This window comes from Pleurodeles waltl, chromosome 8 (genome assembly GCF_031143425.1).
Source record: "Pleurodeles waltl isolate 20211129_DDA chromosome 8, aPleWal1.hap1.20221129, whole genome shotgun sequence".
Lineage (NCBI taxonomy): Eukaryota > Metazoa > Chordata > Amphibia > Caudata > Salamandridae > Pleurodeles > Pleurodeles waltl.
Window position 1 is genome coordinate 454333459 of NC_090447.1, and position 19582 is coordinate 454353040.

General features: G+C 41.6%; 1 protein-coding gene across 1 annotated transcript in view; it reads right to left on the reverse strand.

The window, feature by feature from the left end:
* AFF3 (ALF transcription elongation factor 3) overlaps positions 1-19582 on the reverse strand; it is a 2012018-nt gene that overhangs the window by 676858 nt on the left and 1315578 nt on the right. Inside the window, exon 6 of the mRNA XM_069204392.1 lies at positions 13434-13470. Coding sequence (XP_069060493.1) covers positions 13434-13470 — 37 coding nt within the window. The remainder of the gene's footprint in view (positions 1-13433; positions 13471-19582) is intronic.

Here is a 19582-nt window from a genome sequence, read left to right on the forward strand (position 1 = left end):
ACAGGCTGCAGGCACCATTTGATTAAGGCAAGAAAATGCCAACTTTGTAAACGTGGCATTTTCAGAACTGTGGCTTAAAATCCGACTTTAACATTAAAGAGGGTTTTAAATTGCAATGCTCTAGACACCGAACTTGACATTCATATCTCCTTCAAATCGAACGTTACCACTCATTAAATGTAATAAGGGAACAAAATGTTATCCTATGGAAGAGGTCTCACAATACTGAGAAACGATATACACACCAACACACCGATGCATACAAATGTCATCATAGCCTTTTGTATATTAATGAATTAAGGTGTCCTTATAAAAGGATTTTTTAATTATGTGTGTTATTAAAATTGAGTATAGATCATATGTGGTTTATTTATGTTGGTTTTATTTGTTGGTTGATATGTCCTTTCTGTATTATGTATTATTTACAGCCCTGAGTAAGTTCAATGTTCTTGAACGAAATGTGTTGGCTGTTGTCTTGGATACTTTTATGGATCCATTTGAAATACAATAAAGGAACAATTTGATATTATATGGAATTGACCATTTTTTGGGTGCACCATTCTGCCGAAGATCTTTAATAGTGAGAAACGACTTTAGGAGTTTTTCACTACCAGGATAAGTAAAACTTAAAAGGACGTGACCTACTTTTTTAAATACACTGCACCATGTCCTGTGGGCTATGTAGCCCCTACCCTAGGGGAGACTTATACGTATTAGAAATGGAGGTTTGGGCCTAGTAAGAGGTCTATCTTGCCAGGTCAAAAGGGCAGTTTAAGACTGCCCACACAGCCTGCAATGGCAGGGCTGGGACATGTTTAAAGGCTACTTAAGTGGATGGCACAATAAGTGCTGCAGGTCTACAAGTAGCATTTAATGTACAGGCCCTTGGTACATGTAGTGCCACTTTAGAAGGGACTTGCATGTAAATTCAATGTGCCAAATAGGTGTAAGCCATTTTTTCCAGGTTTAAAGGAGAGAACACAAGCTCTTTAGCACTGGTTAGAAGTGGTAAAGTTTGCGGAATCCTAAAAGTAAAAAATAACAGGTTCAGAAAACAGAAAGGTGGAGGCAAAAGGTTTGGGGATGACCTTCCAGGGAGGGCTATGTCCTACCCTCAGAAGATGTTAAAGTGTAGTAAACCTCTCCATTGGTTGTATAAGGTGGGCCCTGAAAACTTAAGGTGCAACATTAAAAACAAAAAACGTTTTTGGGACACTCTTGAGAACCATCTCTACCTACCGCCACCCCCCAATACACACACAACACCCTTGATGGTATTCTTGCTGTTCTAGGGCTTCACTGAATACAATAAGGACATTTTGAGCCTCCAAGGCAGCTTCAGGTTGCTGCAGATGCATCCAGTCACTGTATGCATGTTCTAGTCACCATGCATGCTTTGGTTGGAAATCTTGATCCCCAAAGTGTTGATGCAATTTTATGGATGATCCTTTTAGGGTTGGAAATGCCTCTTACACCCCTGGGTACTGAAACACTTTTAGCAGCAGGAGGCTGAAAAAGATTTGATCTAAGATGTGTTCCTGTGCATTTGCTTAACAAGGAGGCGGAGAGATTTTCCCTAGTCCAGAGATTCCACATCGCCTGATCAATCTTAACTAATAATGTTAGGGCCCAACCAACTGGCCGCTCAACACTTCTGCATAGCCTAGTAAGAAGGGTTCAAAATGGTACCCTGGAGAAACATTAATCCCTCTTTGCGAGCCAAGATATGCCCATTCAGGCCTGGTTTCTCAAATACAAGTTTAAAAATGCCCAGTGCCGAATAGAGCCAGAATTCTACCTGCCCTCCATGTGTCCATGTGGAGCCCGATCCATGGTGAGAACATCCTGCTAGTGCTTGTCAGAGAGGGAAAAATAATTACTTCATGAGAATTTCTCCCCTACCTACTTATTTTACCAAGAGAAGGCTATTCCTCCAAAGTACGGTATTGCTCAGTGTTATCTTTGAACTGTCAGCTGACCAGAAGAGTAATTATGTTGGCCCATCAAGGTAGCCTCAGAGCATGAATCCGATTAAGACTTGTTCACGAAAATCGGCCAAATTTAGAAGTACATAAATGGAAGCATACGGAGGAAAAATTATTTTGAATACGCTTTTGTGACCCAGGAAAACATAGTAAAGGAGACATTAATGCCCATCAAAAGTTGCATTTTAGGCACATTTTATCAAGAGTGTCAAAGCATTTTAAACACTGTTCACACTTCAGCCAAAATACATTTCTTCTTAGTACCGCAATTGAATTATTAGATTTTAGCAAGCCACAACCAATTTATTATGATGTGATAGTGCTCACTGTGTGCAATTTACAACCTACGTTAGACAAGCAGTCCCTCTCTCAGCTTCTACTGTTGTGCACACACATTTGAGCCCATGTTTCACACATCCTGCTCAGAGCGTTTTACCTCAGCTCTCCACAGAAGATTACCTTATTTTAAAAGACAGGCACTGGCAGTTGCCACTGAAGTCCATTCTAATTGAATTTAACAGTGAATGAGGCTCTATTAGAGAGATCCATACCAGAGGTCTGGAAAACAGAGGTACAAGAGCAAAACAACTGGGTTTTTGTTCACATTTCAAAACCCACTTTCTTACAAGACCCTACAACCAACCAAATATTTCCCCCGCAAATGCTTTATTCCTGGATGTTTCTTAGCAGTTGTCTGAATAACGAGCTATGTGAATCTTGCATTCTCATCCACCTACTATCCAAAGAAATGAACCTAGGCTCCCACTGGCAACTGAGAATGAAAACATGCCAGCTACCCGATGACCCTATCCTCTAAGGGGATGCCCCACATTCTAACGCAAAATAAACACATACATGTATATGTCTTAAACCCTTCTCGCCAGATTCCGGACCAGGTATCATCGATGGTAAACGTCTTCTTTCTACTTTCCACAAAACAAGAGAACATTTCAAATGATATGACTCAGACTCTGGCTTGCTGCCAGTTATCTATCACTTCTATGTTCCTTCCTTAGCAGCATGCCTATCTGAGATGTGTAGCACATGAAATCCTTCCTTTTCACTCTGTAGAAGTATGGTTTCTTATCAGGTTGTTTTCTAAATATGTATAGAAGAGCTTTACTTTTTATCAACAATCTCTCCATTCTTAATTCACTGTTTAATTAACATAAATCGAATAGCTGTTCAAACTGATGTTGAATCTGGGGTTTTGCTGACTCAACTAGGCTTAATACCTTTGATGGCACTGGCTGAAAGAAAATGCAGCAATAATGCAGTGCATTCAGGTTTTGGACGCTCAAAATGGCAGAGGTGCAGCGACGGCCACCTATGTTCTGAAGAGAGGACAAGTGACAAACAGATTCCTATACTCGATCCATCATTTTTACAGAAAGTACACGCTGTACATTAACTGGGACTTTGAACGCACCTTAAGAATAACAATAGAAATTCTAGTACAGCAGAGCGAGAGAACTCAACAAGAACCTTTGGTGTTTAGCTTAGATTAGATTCTGCACTGGGATAACTGAACAGGATTAATAAAGAACAACAACATCGATGTGCATCAAGGATGCAGAATTCATGAGCCATTTGCTATTTCACCACTGGTAAAGCATCATTCAGTAAAGTCCTTATCACAATATATGTTTCTGTTGTGAGTACTGGATAGTGCAGATAACTTTACTTGCATATATATACAGACAATGAGAGTTCACAGCACTAGCAGCAACATTGGACAAACTAATGCACTCTTAATGAGGCGGAAAACTGACAAATTTAGTTTTAGCCGTGATTTGGAGCCACTGGGTGCAGAGGTTGACTAGCTTAAATGTGTGACAGAAGCTCTGCATTCAAAGTTATGTGTAGCCCAAAGGAAAACCATATATTTTGCCACTAGCCCTCGGATATATGGTATTACACTCCCACAGGAGGGATCTGTAGTGATGGGCATATGATTATAGATGTAAATGGATATGTTTCTTGTCGGTGTAGCTCGTAATTAGCGGTTGCACTGAACAAACAACATTTTTGTTATGGTGCATTATACTCATTCTGATTTCTTTTACGACGGCATTTAAAAGATTCACAAGGCAATTGCTTTGTCTGAGAACATCTAATTACTGGAGTAAGCCTGTTGAATGTTGTGTGATCAGACAGGTTTTATGTGAAGAGATTAAACATTTCTTTTTCCACCACATAACCTGCAATGCTGTGCTCTTGGAGTGCCTGCTGGTGAGATAGGTCTTTGAGGTGCAGACTAGATGCCATTCAGCCTCTCTGATTGGTTTTTGATTTTTTTTCTGTATTAAAAAATAAGGTTCCAAGGTATCTTTGTAACCTGACTTTAGTACCAAGCAAAAATCGGCCTCTTGGACACCTAACGCTAATGCAGTGTTCCATTGTCGCATTCTATTTTAAACTTTGATGAGTCCTATAAAATGCATCAAAACTTGAAGTGTCGAGTTTGGAATGGACTAACACATCTTTTATCTTTCTTTCCATGGGTCAAGGTAAAGAATACTCCTAGGTCTTTCATAAAGTTCGTCATTAGAGCTTAAATGTACTTCAGAAATAATAAATCGCATTTGATATCTCTGGCTTCATGTTAAGAATAACATATTTGAATGTGTATTCATGTAAATATGTATATAAGTGCATATATCTAGCACAAACCTGGGTACAAAGCTACAGAGTTGTGTATAACGATCGAGGTAGAGCTGAAGAGTATAGATGAGGGAAATGAGGAATGGCAAAAGAATTACCAGCAGGCAATGGATGAAGTGTTGATTTAAGGGAATGGTCTTCACATACTTCCTGAAGAGCAGGAGCGATCACGTTTGTCAGATCTGGGTGAGAACGAAGAAAATCCAAGGAGCCAAGCATGAAAACATCTTAACTTCTCCTACTTGTATTTTTTGTCACATGCCCAATGAGGTTATTACTGCTGGTCTTATATCGCCTACCAGACATCTGACCTTGTGTACTTGTTTGATCAGATATGAAGGGGTGCTACAGTTCGATTCTACAAATGAACGATGGATGACATAATGGCCCATTTTATGTATGCTTTCTGATGGTATTTTTTGAGAACTTCATGTTTTTCAGACGTTTGGTATACCATGTTCACACCTTTTTAATGACAAGTGGCATAGTAATAGCTGTATTCATCTTTATTTCAGATAACCTATATTATGTACGAACGGGACATCTTTAGAAATATTTCTTTTGTTTCATTTTAATTCCAGTGCACACAGGGGCGGCTCCTTTGCAATGGCGAAGGAGCATCGCCCCCGTGGCTGAGCCAGCAGCAGATAACTAAAACAATAGTTGACTATTGTTTTATTCATCTGTTGCTGGCTCTGCCAGCATGTGAAGGGAGGCGGGGCTGCGCCACGGGAAGTGGGAGGGGGGAGGAGCAGCATATGTGTGTTTGGCCGACCAACTCAGGGCAGACAAGCACACATGTGCACTTAGATTTTTCCAACCCAGCTGCGTTGAACAGCCAGGCTGGAGAAACTGCACAGACACCAGTCCAAGCCATTCAGACCAATCCTGATGCTGCTTTCATGCTAGGTTTAGCATGAAAGCATTTCCAGAATTGCTGTGGAGCATGTACTGGTGTCCCATTGAATGCTGGGACACCACATCGAGGGGAGGAGGAGCAAGGCGGCAGGAGACAGCGACATCGTCAGACCTTCACCCACTTACTGGGACATCCCCTTCCTTCATAAACCTGCTGCTCTGCGGCCCTGCACCAATCAATGTCCATTTGCCACTACTTTACACTTGGGGGGGTCAGCCACCCCCCACAATCACACAATATTGTGCTTAGCCACCACAAACCCCGGGGTGGACAGATGTCAAGAATACTTGCAGAGAGTCTCTTCCCCCACCACATTCAATAAGATCACACTGACTGAGGTCCAGTGTAGAGATCAGCCCATTGCCGAAGTCACTCCCAAATCCAACTGTGGACAGTCCTAAGGAGTGTGCAGAACTCCGCCCACAACCCACGCCCCCTGCTGCACCAATCAGAAGTAGCTCATCCCATTCTATGCAGTAGCACCATCGTGTAATAGGGCCTGTTCAATAGACACAGCTGCACTAGCTGAAAACATGCTTCAATGGCCACTTCACGGGGCAATCGGATTGCCTCTTCCCACTCCTCATCCTCCAGTTCCCTTATCCCCAACTTCCAGGCCTCACTCAACTTCAGTAGGCGGCCATGGACATTGTTCATCAGCTTACTGTAAGTAAGGGAAATCACCTTTGCACAGCAGATCTGTCACCAACCTATCCTCTAGTGGCGAGGCGTCCTCCAGTAGCATGCCCTATTCGACAAGCACAAGCGCTCCTCCTCCCCCTTCCCACATTCGACAAGCACCATCAATGCATGGTGCAGCTGGTGGTAAAGAAAAATGTCCTTATGTGCCATCTCATATTCTTCCTGCAATGTCTTCCAAAAAGCCAGACTCTGCCCACTCCAAACATCTCCTAAGGTGGAGATCCCAATCAAGTCTCATCTAGAAAACCCCCTGAGCCTTCCAACTTCAGCCAGCATATCACTATCCCAGAGCAGAGTCTATTACCCACCCACCATACTAAGGTCACAACCATCTTCAAAAGGGGAAGAGACTTGTACCCCCTCCTGTAAAATAGCCCACTCATTAATAAGTATCAATTAGGAAGACCAATAGTATTTCTCCACATCAGGTAGGGCAATGCCCTCATCATTTCGCACCCTGGTGAGTTTGGTGAGCACTATTATGCCAATCTCCCATCTCATATCTGAAATGTTTGGTTGACCCTCCCAAAGATCTTAGGGAAACATGATATGGTGTATTTTGTGATGTTTCAACAATTCTGGATGTATCCTATAGCCTGGGTTCTGGCACCACTGCACCTGCTGCATTATTGGCAGGTAAACCCCTGTCTCCTCTTCCTCAACACACACCTCAACACTGCAGCTTGCCTCAGATATGAGCTAAGGTCGCCACCGTGCTGTTTTATTTTCACGGGCATGCCAAGAGTTTTGTCTCAAACAGGAGAAAAATAGGGAAAATCATCTAAAGGTGGTATTTTTCTCCATATCAGTACACAAGTAAAACAGCTATTATTAAAACAATGCACTGTAAAATATATTCTAGAGATTTCTCGTTGACCCCTGACAGATAATTAAAGTAAACAAAAGCAACAAAAAAAAACACACACTTGCCGATATGGAGGAAGCACTTAACAAGTGCTTTCTCCGTGGCCTCTTTTGCTGTTACTTGGAGGGCCAAAGGTAATGTTTGGATGGGCCTGACCCACCTAGCCCACCTGCTAGAACCAGGCCTGTCTCCACACATAAATGATAAGGGCGACAGACGAACAGACTGATGCATGTAGGTTTTTGAATAGAATTTTGTAGTATGTTAGTTGTACTACTGTAGTGACTTCTAAATATACTATAAAATGCAGTTTGTGAATAGGCCCCTAGATACTGCCATCCTTCAAACAAATTATGAAAAAGGATAGGTTACAAAAGTCTTGACCTGATCACCCGTCAAGTTCTCTAAGTGATTATTATCACTGGATTTCTTTGTTGTGCAAAGTAATAATTATGAGAGAGTTTTGTGAATGCAAGAGGATGCTAAAATACTTCACATGCAAGTTACAAATGCAATGATCACTCTCTATCTGCAATCTTTGTAATTGTTCCTGCTTTGTGACTGGGCTAGTCGTTCCAACCGCAGCATGCAACAGTCCACACACAATGGCTCATTTAAGGTATCAGGCAGCCTTTTGGGAGCAGATAAAACAGACTAATTCCTTTAAAGGGCCCATTTCTAGTTACACAAATGGCTATAAAGAAGTCACTCTGACATGGAAGCATGATTATTGGGACGAAACGCAGCTTTCTGATTGAGTTCAGCAGCGGGGAATGCTGCAGCTGATTAGCTTTGCTTTTTAATGGAACTCATTTCTGTAGCACTAGAGAACTGTGTAATGCGTTCTGGCACTGCACAAGCATAATTCAGCCAGGAAGCATATAAAACGAGTTCGAAAAATATAACATCTGACGCTGGCGGCGATGATGGTGGTAAAAATCAATTAACTCATTCTTTCTGCAGGAACGCAAGATGAAGAGGCAAGCTAGAAAGCTTCTACTCAGCTTGGGCGTTTCGCGCTTCCACATGTGTAGCAAAAAAATCCTCGAAATATGGCCTCCTGGTGGTCACGTGCTGTAATGTATTGATAGATTCTGCTTTATGATGTCAATGAGATGGCAGAGGAAGAAGGCGTGCTCCACACAGGTCAGAGCAGCTGCAGCCCATCCCTACAGGTGAAGGGGACACGTCCCTTCACCTTTTTCCATAGAAGAGCAAAGGTCAGCCTGATGCACACTCTTCTTGTTTAGCTCATGAAGCCAAAAACTATGCATGCTCCAAATGTGCAGGCTCCTGGCTGCCGGACCTGAACTTTGGCAGGCTGAGGATTTCCCAACCCTGAGGGCGTAACCTCCTCAGCCTGGTAAAAGTGCCTCAAGACCCTCTCCCTTGTGATGAAGGGGAGCATCACTGGTTGCCTCAGACCTGGACACTTCAGTTTTAAGCCCTGAAGTGTCCATGGCCAAGTGTCAATCAGTGATACCCCGTCACAGAGTGGGGTGAAGTCAGCAAGTCTTACTGATCCCATCCCACTCTGTGACAAGTAAGGGAGAGCTGTCTCCACTCATTCACTGACCTAAGGTCAGCCAATAAGAGAAGGCAGCAGCACCAACCTTGCTGGGACCTCTGAGAGTAAAAGATGGTGGTGGATGAGTGGGTAAAAGACAGAATATGAAATACGGCTGAGTAAGTCTGTTAGCACATTCACCACAAGCTATCTCAGGCACAGGGAAGATTTACTTAAAGTGAATTGACAAACATGACCAAAACGTGTTGTGTGAATTCCAGTTACAATACTGAAGACATTAGAAACATACTCAGAACAAGTTGCTATTCCATTACTTTAACATGGAGAGGACACCAATGTTGCCCATATCTTGCTTAAACTTGCATGAAATAAGTGGAAGATTAAATAAATTCAAGCCTAGTAGTTACTGAGTTGTTTATATTTCAACTGTCTTTTTAATAAACAGAAGAAAGGTTTACATTCCACGAGGTTAGTGGGACTACCGTTTATTATGTAAATACAGTACATTCTGCACCTTTTTTCAGCTTAGGCGTTTTAACTCATCGCACAAAGAATGGGGAAGTGGTGGGTATATTAATCTAAATAGGCAAACTGGAGGAACTATCTAATTAAATATCTTGGAGTTTGTATTTAGGGAAGAAACAACATTTTCCTGTACATTTGGCACATACATGCATGATAGGGAATTTCCAAAGGGTCCAGGTAGACTTAGGGGGTTATTCTAACTTTGGAGGAGGTGTTAATCCGTCCCAAAAGTGACGGAAAAGTGACGGATTTACCACCAGCCGTATTACGAGTCCATTATATCCTATGAAACTCGTAATACGGCTGGTGGTATATCCGTCACTTTACCGTCACTTTTGGGACGGATTAACACTCCTCCAATGTTAGAATAACCCCCTTAGTCTCAGCCATATGGCCAACTGAATGAGATCCCATCTCCTGTTAGATCACACACAGCCCAAATGTTTGCAAGCAGAAAGGACTTGTGGTGTAATACAAGACGTGCTAGCATAGCAAGTAGCTAGCCAGGAACTTACCCAAGGAGAAGGGACCCTGCTAGACATGTGCATGTACAAATTTGAATTTCCTATTTTATTATTGTATCTTGTTTACTCATTGTCAGTTACATTATAGGCCATTCAGTGATATCAGCTTCCATTGCACCAAGTCAAATATTCAAAACTAGAGGAAAATGAAAAATAGAGAAACAACATGAAAAAATAAAGGAATGTCTTCTAACAAAATATAAATATTATCAAAGAAAAACACTGATTTTTCATCCTCGCATCCCCTAAGCTACAGATCTGTAAGCTTCCATCACAGGCCCCGATTTTTTTATTCTGGTGCTGCCATCACAATGCATCATATGCACAGATCAGAGATGACAGGAACCTTTGGGAACTGAGTTCCCACACATCTGACATTTCAGAGGAACAATTCCTATTCTATATAAAATGTAACACGTTTTTCTGAGCACTTAATTATAAACTTGACATTCTCGATTTGAGGATGGAGGAGGAGGTGTCCTCCTGCAATGTGAACTGAGGGGGGTGGGTGGACAGCTGGAGAACATGGAAAACCTTTCATCCCTGGCTCCTGGAGACTCATACTTTCTGAAAGAATTGTAAGCGTTTTAGAGTGGTTAGATCGCTAGGGGGCGCCTATACTACTGTAATTGAAAGGCATTTCTCGTCTGAGTTCTACTGTTATCATTAACTCTCCAAACAATGTAAAAACAACTCATCTATTCAATTAAATCAGCCATTTTAAATGTGCAAATCAAGCGTACTTTACACTTGCTTTAAAAATGTTGCATTGATAAATGCATATTTCTTTTCATATTTGCATTTGAAAATAGCTGTTTTAGTGGATTTTTTCTACGGTGGATATGCAATCAGGAGGCTGCTTCAGGGACCTAAATACATATTATATAATCATAAAGCTTCGAAATCGGTTATGAGTTTCATTCATAAAACATAATATGGTAAGACTTCATCGTTTCTAAAGGAGGTCTTAGAAGTCCTTCGTTTCCATTTTGTTGCATGGAAGGTATGTATGATTCAACGTTTATAAATAAAAGCATTATGATACATATTGTCTTTTACAACTTAAAACATTCACAGCTTTGCAGTGACAGATTGAAAAGTAGATTGAGTTTAGTCTGTGGTTTATAGAGGAGCACATAATCATATATTACGTCCATATATTTAATACATGATGAGGATTGACTGTAAAATAGACCTAATCCCTTTGCAATGAAGGGCATTAATATAGTTTGACATTTCCTGTGACATCATTGCACATTTCCCGTGCTTGTTTGCCCAGATTTGTTTTAGGACTTCATATGTATTCTGGGTTCATGTAGTGTAGCTTGGAAGTCCAGCACCAGTTGGGTGCCCCTATATAAAATGAATAAATGAGTGATTTATGCACTCTTCCAGAAGCTGAGGACTGTGATCAAGTCAGGGGCCCAGATTTACAAAACCTTCAAGTAACACAGCGCAGCAGCCAAAAAGGCTTTATGCTGCGTTGCGTGAGTGGGAGAGAGTAGGAGAACGCCATCTCTATAGAGATACGGCTCTCTCCTTCCCTCCTCTTAGCACTGGCACTGATCTTAGCTGCTATGCACCACACACACACCTTTGCGCCATAGTGCAAGTGTGTGTGCGTGAGTCTGGCATAGGTTTTGTACTGGAAGGGTACCATTCCTGTACAAAATACTATGACTAGACACACTTTAAAACATTTTCTACTTTGCAACTATGCAAACGTAGAGAAGAAAGGAGAAACGAAATTGATTCCCCTTTTAAGGACTCCTTTCAAAGGGCATTCACTTTCGGTACTAAACCCTGTCTACCAGTGCTTAATTCAAGTCAGTGGGGGGCACCCTCACTTAATTTTGAGCACTGGAACGTATATGTCTGCATAAGATATTTCCCAAGTGCAGAAGAGGTAAAAACACATGGATTGGAAGATGGAGGAAGAGAAAGATGGCAAAACCATCACAAAGGGAGAAAGCAGGGACCTGCAAGAACGGGGAGGGGCAGGGATTGTCTGGTTGTATACTGAAGAGTACCATCCTTGGTATGTGCCACACTGACGTATAATTAAACAGGACGCTGGCTTCTTAGCAGAGCTTCGGGCACCTGAACCTTTTCTTTGACAAATTAAGCACTGCTGTCTACTATTGTTTGTAGATAGAGTTTTGCATCAAAAGGCATGGGTGGTTGCATGGGAACGCCCATGTACCACCCATGTAACTCCGCTTGGCGCTAAGTAAGGCAAAGCAGTCCTTCGCGCTGCTCTGCATTACTTTTAGGGTACTTTCCAGTGCTCTGATCCAATTGAGAACTCCTTCAGAGCAAAGCACTGATAATGTGGAATGTTTTATGACTGAAGTTAACACTTGTACACGTCCCACATTTTGCAAATCTGCTTATATATAAAGAATGTATGGTTTATAAATCCAATAAAATATATTTATCATTCAATTATGTGTGTGGGTGAACTTAATCTTTTTAGATGCAGTTAACCGTAGGTGACAGGCCAACGAAATACCTGCAGGGTATTATTTAAAAAGGAAATAGAAACAAGGTTAACCATCAGGTAAGTGTGTAGTCGCTTCAGATATTTCTCTATGCAACTACCTGTAGGTAAACAACAAAACCCTTACAAAATATTTTCCTCTTTTTACCCACGCCTCTGACCATGCCCCACATACAGTGACCCCAGGGCAATGCCAGACATACGTTCTGGCACCATACATAGTTTCTGTACTTTATTTCACTTCAGCCTCTGATGCAGAGCTGAGTTCTTAGCATGAATGTTTCACCCCAAAGAGGTTTATTATGCTTGTGGTTGCCTTTTAACCCTTCAACTGTGCGGGACTGTTGTCATTTGTGCAGATGCTGTGGGTGGGACCATGATGAATTGGTGCCATGTTCAGCTTTATAGGGGGCACGTGCTCTACAGCAGCTATTATAGGGTTTCACGTTAAACTGGAACACTGGTTCTCACTGCATTTTGTTTGACTACTATACACCAACATTTACTCATTGATTTGGTGACTGCATGAGCTGACATTTATATTTCAATTATACTAATTTTAGCATGTAACTGGTTTGGCTATTATTTCATTAGAAAGTCAAAACCATTTAAGTCCCCTTTCTAAAAGGGCCAGTAATGGACAAGGAGTTGCCATTTCCGCCTGGTATCTCTACCCCCTGCTACTGGCCAACCCAAATTGTCGGTTCCAAAATGGAGAATAAGAGAATACCGAATGTGGATACAGATTGTGGGCACATTTGCACACCTTTTTCAGATACACATTTGGTTTTAAACGGCGTAGGAACGTACCATGTATTATAATACGGATTCGGGGAGGCGGTATCTCCCTCACAGATAGCACACGACCGTACTCAAAATCAGCTCAGAAGTATAGCGTTTAAATCATGATCCTAACTGTCTAGGTGAAATACAAATGTTAGTGGATGAATTAGAAAGTTAATTTCATGGAAAAAAGATGATAACATGGTGTGATCCTGCAATTCTGTGTGAGGTCATGGATGCGACTCGAAGGTGCAGGCTTTTGTACAGATAAATCTGTTCTCAGGCTTTTCCTGTACAATAAAAATAGTGTTATTGTCCTCAGTGCAATGCTTCCTTGGTGAAAGACTGGGTAATGAACACTTCTATTATTCAATTATTTGCGTATTATCACATATGCCATATAAACGATAACAATTTAAATAAAGAGGTGGTTCTTACTTTCACTGACGTTCACAGAAGACCCATTCTGCGTATCCTATAAGGAAAAAGAAAAAAATGCATGAGGTTTTCTACCTTTATAATCATGACCTCAATTGAACAGTCCCCTAAACTCGCAGGGCTCTAATGCAGACAAATGAAGACTGATTCATATATATCAATTATGTGGTGACAGAATGCTTATTAACACTTCCTCAGCTTCAATTATCCTGTTACTCGATTGCTGTTTTCAATTACTCTTTATTATTATTATTTTTTTTGCCTTTGAGTTTATCTACCACAAGAAATTCTCATGAACTGCTTCCATCTCAAACATGTGACCAACTTAAGGTAAAATGAAAAAGAATGTTTACATCAAATGTTACCACATCATCTGAATATTTTTAGGAATTTGTAGAAAATATTTCGAGATCGTCCTTATGGAACTAATTCAAGAGAAAACAATTTGGACGCTTCAAGGTTTAAAATAAACTACTATGATCGGTAAGATAGGAAACAAACAAATCGCATGATAGCATTGACATTACCTTTTGTTTTGTTTATAAAACCATTTTGATAGTTACTTAAAATAAAAAATTGGTGATCCGTTTTTGTGTACTTGCCCCCTACTTACGTTCCTACACAGGCATTGAAAAATCATGTGCTTGCTTTCTCTCCTGTGCAGATGCATTAGAGCTAAATACATTTTACTAGCAACAAATTGAATCATCTTAAGGTTTAGGAGTGAATGCAAGATAGCCACCTTTGACTTATTGAGAATTAGTAGCCCCATCTTTTGGTGCATTGTGTGTATCATTTATCACCATACCACAGCAAGAAACTGATTATTATTTGACAGCATCCTCCTTGCTTTGAACAAAGAACGTACAATTTCCTCAATCTTTTCATGTTCAGTAGCACATTTTTGCCAAACAACCAGTGCTTAATTTGAGCTGGTGGTCTCCGGTGCTCAGCACCGACACTTAAGTGGCTAATTGGCACCACCAGCACATATGACAGTCTGCCACATGGTGGCATTATTGGTCTAATTTAGACATGAACACAACAACAGTTGTTTAATTATTCCATATACAGCAAAATGACTATACCTGCCACCCAAACCATTCTTATACCTTTTGGTGGCCTTGAATAGTCTGAATTGTCACGCTTGCAGGATTTCAATGGTAAGTAGTTGTGTTGATATTGTCATTGTCAGAGCTGGCATGGGCAAAGGGTGGAGTAAGGTGCTGTTGCACTTACTTTTTTACAAATTAAGTACTGCAAACAACAATTTAAAGTTCCAGTCATGACATTTTTCTGCTTGAGACTTTATCTTTGTTCTGGAGATAAGCCCATTGCCGTGTTCACCCCAGCAAGGAACCTAGAGGTAGGTTTACAAGACAGCATCCTTCTCCAGCATATTGTTTCGCAGTTTAAGAAACAAAATCTGATTGCCTCGCTTGCTTTCTCTTTTAAAATGTTTGGGGGAGATTTACTAATTTGTAGTACAACACACAACTAAAATTTCTGTGCTAAATTGTGCTAGGTTGAGAGTCCAGGGCAGCACAATATCTATTAGTATATGGTGCAACTCTCTTCCCTAGAGCTGGCACTGATTCAGGCTGCCTAGTGTGAAGCACACATCTTGTCATGCAGTTCCTACTTGGACAATAGGACTGCATGTTTAGGAAGGCAGAATGACAAAGTGTGGGAGACTAAGGCCCTCATTATGAGTGTAGCGGTCTCAAGACCGCCACACCAGCGATGGCGGTCAGACCACCACAGACAGGGCGGTCCCACTGCCCTATTATGACTGTGGCAGATGTGCCACGGTCTGACCGCCGGGTAACCTGAACATGACATTCTGACCCTCCAGGGAGGCAGTGGAAACAGACATTACCCCTTTTGTGTTCTTACTCATGCATACCAAGGCGAGACAGAAAATATGTGAGATACGTTTTCAATACATTTGTTATTCTTATTATAATTTACTGTGCCTCACCTGAACGCTCAACACACCAGGGTAGATAGTGATTATTGCAACCTGAACATGACACTCTGGCTTCCCAGAGAAGCTGTTGAAACAGATCTTCCCCCTTTCGTGTTCTTACTCATGCGTACCAAGGCGAGACAGAAAAGATGCAAGATAGGTTTTCAAAACATTTATTGAAACAATCACAATCTGTCATATACAGAGTGAACTGCAATAATTAGCAGATGAAACAAAGTAAGGTAATCAGCATTATGATCATGGTAAAGCAGATAAATATTCCAACCATGATGTATGTAATTCTAGATGTACTAGAAGTTCCTACCTAACCCTATATCTATGCTGAGAGCATAACAGGTGTACCCTTCTGCCTGGATCGTTTTGCTTCAAGCATGTCAGTCTGTAGTAATCTAAGTATTTGAGTGTGTTCTGGTGTCTAATGTTTGTTTGAAAAATCTGGACTAATTAAATCATGAAATGGTTTTATGCATAATCTGGTATGAATGTTCTGTCAAAATTGAAAGATCCTAACAAGGACTGTAGTTTTGTGATGGTGTTTGGAGGTTGTAATTGTGCACACTTCACAAGAAAGTGTGGTGACAGGCTCTTCCACTCATTTGAAAGCTTCAATGTCAAGAATAGGACACTGAGAAAGAGAATTTTTGTTTTCTTAAAATTCAGTCTGTAGTCATGCTCAGCAAATCCCAAAACAATGCAATCTACTCTGGCTAAATGTGTGTTTAAGCCATCATCCATCAGGTATATGTCATTGACATAGGACAATGCTTCTGGATCAACTTCATTCAATGTTGATTTCAACTCTGGACTGTTCTTATACCCTTGGGGAAGTTGGCAAAATCAGTACTAATAGCCGAGCACAGGCAAAGCGGTTAGATCCCTGTTTTGTATTTTTTTGTGGATAATATTGTTAATTAGTGTTGCGCTGTGTGAAGTTTGTATTGCAAAGGTGCGTGTATGACTATATAAACATTTATAATCTAAAACTATTTTATAGGAATTATCTGTCTTAGGTACTGGGAACAAGGGATTCTTCATTGGAGATACACAGAGTTCAATTACTCCCTGGTTTTCAAGCTCTGAGAGAATCTTATGGGGTATTGTGGTTGCACTTGTGGGCTGGACCTTATGAGTATTACATGATAGGGAGAATCCCTGTCCCGGGACTCATAGTTGCCGTATAATTCCAGGACTTGTGCAAAAGCCCAATCTCCAGGGTGCACTTGCTTTATGTGCTATGGAACGAGGACTAAGAAAGATGGTAAAATCGCATCTTTCCCTTGTGGGAGGGTTCTAGCAAACTCCAGTGGCCAATATTTTTCATCCAAAAGGATGTCGTTCCCAGAAAATTACTTCAATTGTTCGCTTAATGTCACCCTCAGTTTGTAAATTTAACTTAATAGACCTGATCTGGAGGGACGACTCGCCTACCTGGGGATTCGACTTCTATGTAGTCGTTAGTTGCTCTCACATCTAGAAGCTCTTGAAGATTCTGGTGAACTATCATGACTTCTGCTACATTGACGAGTCACTGCCCACATCCTGTTCTGCAGTAATGTTCTCAATGTGTGTGCCATTTTTTTCTGAAATTCCTGCAGCCTTCTTCTTTTAAAATTGAAGTTTCTCTTACTTCCTTATGATGACATCAGACGAGCATTGTGAGACATTTTTTGGTTTCACATACTCCTCTTGTTTGCGTTCTGGCCTGATTGCTTGCACCATTTGTCTGATCAGTCCTGAATAGAATGAGGAGGGCACGTATCAGTATACTGATACCTGTCAGGCTGTTTCAGATTATCATGGTTATGCAAACTGTAGCACTCTTCAGAGTTCTCCGGTTGTGAAGATCCTCCCTGTGATTTCATTTTATCTTTATTTGATTTTTGTTTCTTCCAGAACTTTATAGAAGGCTCTTGTCCTTGCCTGGTATTATTCTTTTCAGGTTTACCTTTAAGCTGTGGTTTATTTGGTCTGGCCCTCAAATTATCGCAACCAAAACACATATAAGTCTCAGCAATTATTTTTGGTATCCCATGCTCCTGCTCTATTACAGGAACTTGCATGAGATGTTGGCAAACCGCCAATGCTGCTGCTTCCCCTTTCATAGGATACTGGACAAAATTGTCAACTAATTTATTCTCCTGATCCAGGGCAGGGGCAGCTCTGTATTTATTTTAATATCTCCAGTAAGACCGCAAGAGGTAGTGGCTCATGAGTTATAGTATATATTGCAGCAAAAACTGTGCCACAAGTAGCACAGTCATCAATAGAGGGTATCATCCCAAGTGGCAAGCCCACTGTGAGAATTTTATGTTTATCTTGGGGTCCTGTATGGGGAAACACTGCTTCCAGCAGATCTGTTTATTGAGCAATTCAAAACGGGATTTCCTCCTGTTTGGTGGGTACTTTACCCAAAATAGCATTAATAGTGACTGGGTTATTTCCCGGTGTAGCAAATTGTTTTTGAACAGCTGGAGCAGCCGTTGCTGGGGCAGTATTCAATGTTCGCATTGTGAATTGTGTGAAGCGTCTATATACTCTGTGTTAGGAATGGGGCCTTTGGTTGACAGTCAGGTTACCCCCTGTTCAAGCAAGGACTCTCACTCTAGTCAGGGTAAAAGAGAATCACCCTCAGCTAACCCCTGCTTACCCCCTTGGTAGCTTGGCAGAGCAGTAGGCTTAACTTCAGAGTGCTAGGTGTAAGGTATTTGTACCAACACACACAGTAACTCAATGAAAACACTACAAAATGACACAACAACAGTTTAGAATAATAGGAAATATTTATCTAAACAAAACAAGACCAAAACGACAAAAATCCGACATACACAAGTCAAGTTATGAATTTTTAAACATTAAACTCAAAAATAGCGCTTAGAAACACAAAATTCTTCGATGAGGTGTTAACACGGCATCGTGACGGAGTCGTTCCCAACAAGCCGACACCAGCGGCACCAGACACGGAGTCGCGTAGACCCCCAAGTACAGTACATTTGGTGAAGAGTGAAAACGAGTCGATGTGCGAAGTCGGGGATCGTGGCCTTCAGCGGGGCTGCAGTGGCATCGGGGCTGCAGTGGCATCGGGCCTGCGAAGATCGCCACGTTCCAGCGAAGGGCACGGAGTCGGTTGCAGGCGGCGTCACCGGATTCGGCAGCGGCGTCGGTCCGAAGTCGTTCGTAGTTGATTTACTTGGATTTCCACCAGCTTTCCTTCCAGGGGCCCAGGGACAGGATAGGGCACCACTTGTCAGAGCAGGAGTCTCTCCAGAGACTCCAGGTGCAGGCAGAGAGAAGTCTTTGCTGTCCCTGAGACTTCAAACAACAGGAGGCGAGCTCTAAATCAAGCCCTTAGAGATTTCTTCACAAGATGGAAGGCACACAAAGTCTAGTCTTTGCCCTCTTACTCTGGTAGAAGCAGCAACTGCAGGATAGCTCCACAAAGCACAGTCACAGGCAGAGCAGCACTTCTCCTCAGCTCTTCAGCTCTTCTCCAGGCAGAGGTTTCTCTTGATGTCCAGAAGTGATCTAAAGTCTGTGGTTTTTGGTGCCCTTCTTATACCCAATTTCTCCTTTGAAGTAGGCCTACTTCAAAGTAAAGTCTCTTTTGAATGTGAAATCCTGCCCTTCCCAGGCCAGGCCCCAGACACTCATCAGGGGGTCGGAGACGGCATTCTGTGAGGACAGGTACAGCCCTTCCAGGTGTAAGTGACCACTCCACACCTCACTCCTAGCACAGATGGCTCATCAGGAAATGCAGACTACACCCCAGCTCCTTTTGTGTCACTGTCTAGTGTGAGGTGCAACCAGTCCAACTGTCAAACTGACCCAGACAGGGAATCCACAAACAGTCACAGAAATGGTATAAGCAAGAAAATGCTCACTTTCTAAAAGTGGCATTTTCAAACGCACAATCTTAAAATCAACTTTACTAAAATATGTATTTTTAAATTGTGAGCTCAGAGACCCCAAACTCCACATGTCCATCCGCTCCCAAATGTAATCTACACTTTAATCAAATTTAAAGGTAACTCTTCCTATTTCACTGTCAGGACATATAAAACACATTACTATATGTCCTACCTTAACCATACACTGCACCCTGCCCTTGGGGTTACCGAGGGCCTACCTTAGGGGTGTCTGACATGTAAGAAAAGGGAAGGTT